Here is an 11,188-nt window from a genome sequence, read left to right as displayed (position 1 = left end):
GACGACATTTTGTACGCAATATAGCCATTATGAGTTCCTAGTGATGCCTTTTGGGCTAATGAATGCACCGGCCTTGTTTATGGATTTGATGAACCTAATCTTCCATGAGTTCTTAGATCGTTTTGTGATTGTCTTTGTTGATGACATCTTGATTTACTCACTCTCTGAGGAGGAGCACGAGGAACGCTTGCAGATTGTGCTTGAGTTGCTTAAAGCTTAAGGTTAGACTTACCACTGCTTCAGTGTTAATTATTTCAGAGAGAAGTTTGGGCTATTCAATGTATTGTGATGCCTCTCAAGAAGGTTTAGGTTGTGTTTTCATGCAAGAGGAGAAAGTAGTAGCATATGGCTCACGTCAATTGAAAACACACGAGATAAACTATCCTACACACGACTTAAAACTAGCAACAGTGATTTTTGCCTTGAAGATCTTGAGGCATTATCTATATGGTGAGAGGTTTGAGGTATTCTTCAATCACAAGAGTTTGAAGTATCTGTTCTCACAGAAGGATTTGAATCTAAGGTAGAGAAGATTGATGGAGTTTATGGAGGATTACGACTTTGAGTTGCACTATCATCTGGGGAAGGCCAATATAGTGGCCAATGCTTTAAGTAGGAAGTCTATTAGCAGTGTAGCTAGTATTGCCATCCGAAAATAGGAGATGTTGGGTGCTATTGGCAAGTTTGACTTGCATCTCGGTGAGTCCGTTGAGTCGGCAACCTTATTTACTATGATTGCACAACCTACGCTTGTGAACCGAGTTATAGAAGCACAACGAGGTGATCATGAGATAGAGTCCATCCGAGAGAAGATATCTAGTGGGAAGGTAGAGAAAGGCTTGAACGTGTATTCTGACTTGAGTATTAGATATCTTGACCGTCTTTTTGTATTGGAGTCTTGTAGAGAAGAGGTACTCTAAGAGTTTTACCATTTGCGCCTTGTGGTACACCTGGAAGGCACAAAAATGTATCACGACTTTAGCCGCTAGTTTTGGTGGAGGGGGATGAAGAGAGACATAGCCTTGTTTGTATCGAGGTGTTTTACTTGTCAGCAAGTGAAGGTCGAGCATCAGAGGCCAGCGGGGTTGTTGCAACCCTTACCTATAGCCGAGTGGAAGTGAGAGCATGTCAAGATGGATTTTGTTGTGGGTCTTTTGAGGACTCAATGGGGTAATGATGCCGTGTGGGTGATAGTCGATCGGTTAACCAAGTCAGCACACTTTATATTTATGCGCACGAGTGACTCGGTAGATGTAACAACCTCGAACTGTGATTAGTTAATAATCCTTAATTAAGAATGTCTGACAAGTAATTAAGATGAAATCCTAAGTTAATTGCATGTGTTATGTGTTAATTATATTTATATTTGTCTATAGGAATATATGTTTAAAATTCTGTTTTGGTACGCGAATTGAAGGCATTATCGGCATCCGAACACAAAATTGACTAAGTCTATGTGTTATTTAGAATTCTTAAAATTTTATGATGAGTTTAATTAGAATTCGATTCAGAATCAAATAATTAGATTTAATTAAATATAAATAAGATTTATTAGAATTAATCCAACTTAATTAAGCTAACTTAATTAGACCTATAAATAGACCCCTTAAGTTGAGACAAACATTTTCTTCTCATCATCCTTGGTCTCAAAAACATGTGAAGGGAGAGAGTGAGTGAGAAAGGTTTGGAATTTGGCATTCCAGCTTGGAAATTGAAGGTTTGGCTTGTAGGAGCTCAAGAATTTGTTGATCAAAACTCAATTGAAGACCTTAGGTGAGTAATTGACTCCTAATCTTTGTATCTAATTAATGAAGAGAATTTAAGAAGACCTTGTGATCAAGTATAAGAATTGAGCTAGAAATGAAGGAATTTAAGTCATACCATGCATGCATGCATGCATTTTTCCTTACATTTTGAGCTTAATTTTCAAGAATTCTCACATGCATGTAGTCATTCTAGCTTGATTTTGGAAATTCATCAAGTTTCATACCATTTTACATCAATAGATCATGTTTTATAAGTTAAGAACTTGAATCAATACATGCATCTTTTATACATACAAAGTTATAACTTAATTTTGAAGAATTGGCATGCTTTTGGGGCTTGATTTTGTGAATTGAGCTTTATTCCATGTTTTTCCATAAATTTCTACATATTTTTCTACACTTTTAGCCCAAAAGGATGAGTTTTGATAAGTTAAAGTTGGGTTTTGAACTTGAAAAACGAATCTGGAAATTTCAGAATTTGGTCGCATCGCTCAAGCGTAAAATTTGAGCTCTCAGAAGTTTTACAGAGTTTAGAGGTTGGCTCGAGTGACCAAAGTTGCGCTCGAGCGACCACCCTTTGTTTTCAAACTTGGCTCGAGCAACCAAAAATTAGCTCAAGTGTAAAATGAGAGCTCCCAGTACTTTTACAAACTTTACAGACCACTCGAGCGACCAAAGCTTTGCTTGAGCGAGCTGCCCTATTTTTCAAAATTTGGCTAAGTGTTTTAAAAGTATAGTTTTGCATTCTCATTGCATCCTAGACATTCCTAGACCATGTTTAAGCTATATTAATGATAATAAGAGTAGAAACACATGCTAAGGAAAGAGAATGATAAGTTAAACACCTTTGTGACGTGTGTCCAATGTGTATCGTCACGTGTTTGTGTAGGTCACATGTTAACACCCACCTAATCGATTTGTTTTGTCCAAGTGATCTATTCAGCCTCTGGAGCAATATGTGAGTAACAACTCTGTAAAGTTATGTTTGATTATAAGTAGTTTCTGACTGAAATGATATGATATGTTTTCTAAAATGCTATTTTATGAAACATGAATGAATATCCATTTTTTTTTAAATATATTTGCGGCATCCTTAGTTCACGTGGCCTTTGCTCGGGGGTAATAATACCGTAGCCAATATACATATGGCCCTCAGCCGGGGGAAATAATACCGTGGCTTATGTTCATGTGGCCCTTGTTTGGGGGTAACAATACCGAGGCCTATGTTCACAGCACTTGCCTGAGGGTAACAATACCATGGCTATATGTACAGAAAGATGTTGACCTTTATGGTTGTCGGTACCGACTATGTGAGTGGGTCTGTATGACCAATCTGATCTATTAGCTAATGGATTTATCACATGTAATTGTTTATGAAATCTGTATAAGTATATGAATTTGAATCTATTTCTGATATGAACCCTAATTTCTAAATATGTGATGGACATCATTCATAAACCCTTTACTCTATTGTTATTCACTGGGCTCCAGCTCACTGTATTATTTATGTATGTAGGTGATTAGGCGTGGGACCAGGCCTAAGTTGCTAGCCTGGAGTTCTGTTTTGTCAAGCCAATCATCGTGCCTCCTGAGGAGGTTCCCGAATTAAGAAGTGGTCAAGTTTGGTGAACCATGTTTAAGACTTTTGTTTTAGTTTGTTTTGTCTAAACAAGTTTCTGTACTGTCTGTGTATTGGGCTAAGACCCATTTTGGTTTATCTATATATAAGTTAACGTCATATATGTAAATATAAGCTTGAAATATTCTGTCCTATATACGTTTACACAATTGTATGGACACTGCATTTGTAATAATTGCTTCCGCTAGCCCTTTAATTGTACTAATTCGTTCAAAGGCCTTTTGTAATCCCAGGATTACTATCCAGTTACGATGCTAAACCTATAGGGGCAGGTATGGGTCGTGACTGAGTGGCATCAGAGCACTTGTTATACTGCACACATAAGTCCATAAGAGCTATAGGATGTTATAAAAAAGAATTAGGGACATTTCATCAACATGTGTGAGTGTGTGTGTTAATTACTATGAACATGTGAACTTAATATATGAACATATGAATTTGGAATGTAATGACCTGAAACCGAACATTGTGAAACTATAAAGATTATTGGCTTATGTTTATTAGTGCTCTCTTTACCTATAGCAATGGAAAGAACAAGAAGTGATGATGTGATTGAATCTTCTAATGCACGGATGGACCGAATGGAATGAATGTTAGAAGCTTTAACAGAATCGATGAGACAATAACAAAGACAACAACTTTTGCCTCCCCCGCCTTCTTCGATACAGTTTGAGCTGATGAACAACAATATTATCTCATCAACTCTGAAGTTCAACAAAATGAAGCCATTGACTTTTTTGGGGGTATTGAGCCAATAAAGGCCGAGATATGGATGTTAGAGACTGAAAAATTGTTTGAAGGCTTTCCATGCACTGAAACGCAGAAAGTGTTACTAGCCACATATACTTTAAAAGAAGAAGCCCTATGTTGGTGGATGTTGATCAGAGATAATAATGGAGCTATGACATGGAATCAATTTAAAGAGATCATTTATGAAAAATACTTCCCTCAGTGCTTCGAAGATTGTAAAGTTTCAGAGTTTGAGCAATTGAAACAAAACAATATGTCTGTAGCCGAGTATGAAGCTAAGTTTACTGAGTTAGCCCGATTTGCTCCTTATATGGTGGATACGGATTACAAAAAAGCCAGGAAGTTCGAAGAGGGCCTCAACCTAGATGTGTTTGATCAAGTCGGTGCGTTAAAATTGCTTGAGTATGTGGATGTGCTTGACCACGCTTTAATAACTGAAGCTAACTAAGCAGCAATGAAACAGATCAAAGCTCCAACAACCAAATGAAGAAGCAAAAGATCCGGGTTTAATTTTAGAAAGGGCCAATCATTCTCGATAAATAAGAAGCAAAATATGGGATCGACTAGTAGTTCAAGTCAAAGTAGTGGATTTGCACCTGCATGTTCTGAATGTGGAAGGAGACATAAGGGTGTGTGTTTCCGTACTACAAGTGCCTACTTCAAGTGTGGCAAGATTGTCCACTCATAGCTGAAAATGCCAACTGCCTAGCAACAAGTTCAGCTGGATCAGCTGAGGGACCCAAACCTAATACAAGAACTAACTCTAAAAGGAAAACATTAAGGCAAGATCGAGTTTTTGCACTTGTACCGGGAGACGTTCAGAACACCGAATCTGTGGTATCAGGTATAGTTTCTATCTGTACCCAAAATGTATATGTGTTGATAGAATCTGGATCTATACATTCATTTGTGCCACATAGTTTCTCTCGAAAGTTGACTAGACCATTAGCACCTATGAATTATGTGTTATCAATATCTACACTATCAGGGGGTTCTATGATGTTCGTTTATGTGTATCCTACATGTGATGTTATGATTGGTGATGTGCTATTATATTTTAATTTGATACCATTGGGATTAGATCATTTTGATGTTATTTTGGGGATGAATTGGTTGATTAAGTATCATGCTACGATTGATTGGGTTGCTAAATTTGTTGTGTTTCGGCCATTGGGGTTACCTAAATTTGTGTTTTGTGGAAATGGTGTAGCTCCTCCCTCGTGTTTGATCTCTTCTATGAAAGCCAAAAAACTACTTAGAAAGGGATGTAGGGGTTACTTGTGTTGTGTCTTGACTGTGACTCTAGATAGTACTAATGTGGGAAATATTCCGATAGTCAATGAATTTTCTGAAGTGTTTCCAAATGAACTACCCAATGACTTAGTTGATAGAGAAATTGAACTTACCATTGATGTAGTACCTGGAACACAACTAATCTCCAAAACTCCATTCCGAACGTCAACCACCAAACTGAAAGAATTGAAAGTCCAACTTCAGGAGTTATTAGACAAGAAATTTATTAGGCCAAGCAGTTCATCATGGGGTGCTTCAGTGTTGTTTGTTAAGAAGAAAGATGGGACTTTGAGGCTATGTATAGATTATTGAGAGTTGAACAAAGTAACTGTGAAAAATAAATATCCATTGCCCCAAATAGATGATTTGTTTGATCAACTCTAGGGAGCCCAAGTACTTTCTAAAATTGACCTTATGTCTGGGTATCACCAGTTAAAAGTGAAGGTAGAAGACATAGAGAAAACTGCATCCCAAACTAGATATGGGCACTATGAATTTTGGTAATGCCGTTTGGGGTAACCAATGCACCTACTCCTTCATGGACCTAATAAATAGGGTGTTCAACCAATTTCTTGATGAGTTTGTTATTGTATTTATTGATGATATTCTAATGTAACAACCCCAACCTCCGATTAGTACTAAACCATGATTATTTATGCCTAACAGTAATTTAGAAGGAATCCGGAATTAAGTTGCATATGTATTGCATTATCTTTGTGTTTTTATTTGTTTGCCATAAAATGATCTGTTCATGTTTTGACTTTGAACTGCGAATTGAAAGCCTTATCGGTGACCGATTCAGAAATTGATTAATGTTTTACACTAATTAGAATTTATGTGATTTTATGGTAAATTTAAGTGAAATTTGATTTGGTATGATTAGTTTAGATTATATAATGCTAAATTACATTAGTTCAAGTTAATTACCTAATTGCCACTTAGTGGGCCACTTCTAAGAGCCTTGTTTGGAACTTATTGTGCATCATTCTATCATCCATTTCTTGACCAAACCGTGGGAGAGAGCTAGAGATAGGAGAAATTTTGGTTTTAACAAAATTCCTTGGAGAATTGGAAGAATTGAAGAGTAGTTTGCATATTTGAGCTTCTAGGCTTGGAATTCAAGACCTAAGGTAGGAGAATCATCTTCTTGATTGTGCATTTAAGTTATACCTTGCATGGCCCATGGTAAAATTGAAGATTAGAGTTTAAATTCATGGCTAAAATGTTGAATTGAAGTCTATATCATGCATGCATGCATAAATTTCCATGCTTTGAGTTTGAATTCTAAGATTTCTTCCATGCATGTGTTGTTTTCACTCACATTATGGTCATTCGTCTTGTTGTCTATCAAATTATCAAGTTTGATCATGTTTTGGAGGGTTTGGATTCAGTGAGATTCTTGCATGTTGTAGTAATGGCATGTTCTAAGAGTTCATGTTGATTTTGCACAATTTGGGTTGCTCTTGGGCCATGATTTCTTGAAATGATTTTTAATACATGTTGTTTTATGAGGTATTTTATGTTTTCTCAAATATTGGCCCAGAAAAACGAGTTTTGAAGGCTTAAAGGTTGAGTTTCATGCTTGGAGGTCAATATGGATTTTCCAGAAATTTGGCCCACGCTCGAGCGAGTACTTTCATGCTCGAGCGTGAATCCTGAGTACATGTACTTCCGTTCGAGCGTCTATAGTTGCGCTCGAGCGTGAAATGCGTATACCCAGAAGTTTGTGTGTTTTGCAATCCGCACAAGCAGGGGAATCCACGCTCGAGCGAGACTCTGAGTCTCACGCTCGAGCAGGGGTCGAGCGCCCGTCGAGCATGAAAACCTTACATCCAGTACTTTTGTCGATTTTACAGTCCACTCGAGCGAGGAAGATCACGCTCGAGCGGATCTTCAACATCTGCATGTCCGCTCGAGCGGGGTAATCCACGCTCGAGCGTGGACCTTATCTTCAGCAAAATTTAGGAAATGGTTTTCAAGGCATGTTTGCATCCTCATTCCATCCTAGGCATTCCTAGGCCATAGTTAAGGCCCTTTAATGAGGATTAAAGGTTAGAAACACACTAAGAACCAACGACATAAGTTTTGTGCAATTAGAATGTGTGTTTCAAGTGTGTGTCCATTATGTGTTATGTAAGTCACGTGCCGCGTATCGTGTGATCAATCTGCTTCGTCTGTCTGTTTCAAGGCCAACTGTGAGTAATAACTTAGTAAAGTTATGTTCAAACTGTATCTACTTTCTGTGTGATAAAACAAGATCTGTTTTTCGAAATGATATGTTCTGTACAATGAATGATTGTTCAATTTCTGATATGTATTCGTGACATCCTTAGCATCATGTGATAGCTGTTAGCTGTTACCCGGTGTCGGAGGTTCCTTTATGGAACTTATTTCTGTCTGCACTCTGTTACCCGTACCGAAGGTCCTGTCACGGGGGCTCAGCTTCTGTTTTGTTGCCCGGATTCGGAGGTTCCTTTATGGAACTGGTTATTCATAACCTTGCGTGTATGTGTTCTGTTCTGTTCTGTTAATGCTAATGGATGTATCACGTAAACTTAATCATGACTTATGATTTCTGTCTGTATATGATCTGGATAAACTATGATTTTGAATTGAAACTGAATTATGATTTCTGAATCTGTACGAACTCATTCATTGAAACCCTTTACTTTATTATTATTTACTGGGCTTTCGCGCACAGTTTATATTATGTATGTAGGTGAGTCGACACATGACCAGGGCTAGAGTTAATGGCCTTTTGTTCTGTTTTTGTCAGCCAACTGTTGTGCCTCCCGAGGAGGTTCCGAACGAAGCCTAATGCCATGGCTGTTTTTGTATACATGCTAGTCTTTGTGTATGCTCTGTAAAGTCAAGTCTTGGGAAGTACATTCTGTAAATACCTTGTAAATATTGTGTATCTGGACTGACATGTTTATGTATATCTATATATAAGTTTTGAAATATTTTGTCCCATGTAGGTTATCACAGCTCATTGGACTTTATCTATTTTGTATTATTGCTTCCGCAGCCCCTTATTATTTGCTAATCTGTTCAGGGCCTTTGGTAATTCACGAATTACTGGACCGTTATGGTGCTAAACCTACAGGGGCGGGTTTGGGTTGTGACATCTAATTTATTCTAAAACTAGGGAAGAACATGAAAATCATTTGAAAATTGTACTACAAACTTTGAGAGAAAAGAAATTATATGCAAAATTGTCCAAATGTGAATTTTGGTTAGACAATGTGAAATTTTCAGGGCATGTAATTAACAAAGATGGCATATCAATTGACCCACAAAAATTGAAGCCATTGTGACCTAGTCAAAACCAACTAATGTAACAAAAGTTCAAAGTTTTCTAAGACTTGCCGGTTATTACAGGAGATTTGTAAAAGACTTCTCCAAACTTGCTTTACCACTTACTCAGTTAACACATAAAGATGTACAATTTGACTGGAATGACCAAAGAGAATCAACTTTTCATGAATTGAAAACCAGATTAGTAACTGCACCAATTCTGACCTTGTCTAATGGTACAGATGGGTTTAATATTCACAGTGATGCATTGTACAGAGGCTTGGGATGTGTGTTAATACAAAACGGTAAAGTGATTGCTTAAGCTTCTCAATAACTCCGACCTTATGAGAAGAACTATCAGCCCATGATCTCAAACTTGTAGCTGTGGCATTTGCACTAAAAATTTGGCGCCATTATCTGTATGGAACGACTTGTGAGGTGTATATCGAGCACAAAAGCTTGAAATACTTTTTTACTTTGAAAGAACTGAACATGAGACATAGGAGATGGCTTGAACTGATAAAAGACTATGACTTGCAGATTCTGCATCATCCAAGAAAGGCCAATACAACCAATATAGCCAATACAGTAGCAAATGCCTTGAGCCAAAAATCCATTGGAAATTTGGCATGTTTGCTCACAGGTTAGAAAGAGTTATTGTATGATCTAGAGATTAATGAAATTGAGATTGTCTTGTGAGAATATGGTGGAGTCTTAGCTGCTATTTCTGCACAGTTGGTTATCATTGAAGAACTTCAAGAAAAACAACTAAATGATGAATTTCTAAAGAAGATGGTCGATGAGATTGATTCAAAATCGAGACTGGGATTTGTGTTTGAAGGCAATATCCTGAAATTTCAAGGAAGACTTCGTGTACCGGATTGTTCAGAATTGAGAAAACGTATTATGACCGAAGCTCACAGTTCCAAATTTGTTATTCATCTAGGAAACACGAAGATGTACAAAGATTTGAAACAGAATTTCTAATAGCCTGGAATGAAAGAGTGTATTGCCGATTTTGTAGCCAAATGTTTGCATTGCCTACAAGTAAAAGTCGAACATCAACGACCCGCTGGATTGCTTCAGCCGCTTCTGATACTGGAGTGGAAATGAGAGCATATCACAATGGACTTTATTGTTGGACTGCCTCACTCTTCAAGAGGTATGGACTCTATTTGGGTAATTGTTGATCGTTTGACAAAATTCTCACATTTCTTACATGTCAAAACTTTTTATAATGCGGATAAATTGGCTAATATTTACATTGATGATACATGGGGTGTCGATGTGTATTGTATCTGACAAAAATTCTAAGTTCACTTTAAGATTCTGGCAGAGTTTACAATAAGCTTTGGGAACTGAATTGAGACTAAGCAATGCTTATCATCCACAAACAAACAGCCAATCTGAACGGACCATTCAAACTTTAGAAGATATATTAAGAATATGTGTGTTAGATTTCCAAAGAAATTGAGAGACGTACTTGCCTCTAGCCGAGTTTATATATAATAACAGCTATCGTTCGAGTATTGGGATGGCTCCTTACAAAGCTTTATCTGGTAAATGCCGATCTCTAATTTGTTGGGTCGAAGTAGGTGATAGATCGTTATGGGGACCAGAACTTGTGCAAGATACGACTGAGAAAGTAAAACTGATTCAGCAATGGTTGAAAACCACACAGAGTCGTCAAAAGAATTATGCGGATGTTCGAAAAAGAGATCGAGAATATGAAGTCGGTGACCATGTATTTATCAAAGTGACTCCTATGAAAGGGCAGACACAGTTTGGAGTTAAAGGCAAACTAACATTACGGTACGTTGGCCAGTATGAAATTATAAAGAAAATCAACCCAGTGACATATCAAGTGGCTTTACCTCCAGTCATGGAGCATATGCACAATGTCTTTCATGTTTCAATGCTTCAGGATTATTTATGGGATTCGTTACATATGATTGAACCTATACACATGCTTTTGAAAGATGATTTCACTTATGAAGAACGACTAATCCAAATTGTGAACCGTTGGATCAAAAGATTAAAAAACAAAGAAATTTCGTTAGTAAAAATAGACTGGCAAAATCACAGAGGGACGTATGAGACTTGGGAAACCGAAGAAGATATGATGAGACGATATCCAGATTTGTTCCCTCTAGACCCGACATTCTTCCAAAATGAAGGTAATTTGAGTTTGGAGGGCTAAACTCTTTAAGGGAGGAAAACTGTAACAATCCTGAATTGTGATTAGTCAATAATCCTTAATTAAGAATGTCTAACAAGTAATTAAGATGAAATCCGAAGTTAATTGCATGTGTTATGTGTCAATTGTATTTATATCTGTCTATGGTAAGAATATCTGTTTGAAATTCTATTTCAGTACGCGAATTGAAGGCCTTATCGACATTCGAACATGAAATTGACTAAGTCTATGTGTTATTTAGAATTT

The 11,188-nt window shown here is 37.2% G+C and overlaps 1 protein-coding gene across 1 annotated transcript; it reads left to right on the top strand.

The window, feature by feature from the left end:
* Nucleotides 1–10,279: 10,279 nt before the first annotated feature.
* LOC145819206 (uncharacterized) lies at nt 10,280–10,945 on the top strand. Its single transcript, XM_082913166.1, has one exon. The coding sequence runs from the start codon at nt 10,280–10,282 to the stop codon at nt 10,943–10,945; it is 666 nt and encodes a 221-aa protein (XP_082769292.1).
* Nucleotides 10,946–11,188: the final 243 nt, after the last annotated feature.

Source organism: Camellia sinensis, chromosome 2, assembly GCF_055761805.1.
Source record: "Camellia sinensis isolate YWXY chromosome 2, ASM5576180v1, whole genome shotgun sequence".
NCBI classification, from domain to species: domain Eukaryota; kingdom Viridiplantae; phylum Streptophyta; class Magnoliopsida; order Ericales; family Theaceae; genus Camellia; species Camellia sinensis.
The sequence above is the reverse complement of the archived record's forward strand: the minus strand, read 5'-3'. Positions and strand labels throughout refer to the sequence as shown.

Excerpts from the sequence above, each read along its gene's own strand:
- LOC145819206 (XM_082913166.1), top strand. The coding sequence starts at position 10,280 with ATGGCTCCTTACAAAGCTTTATCTGGTAAATGCCGATCTCTAATTTGT.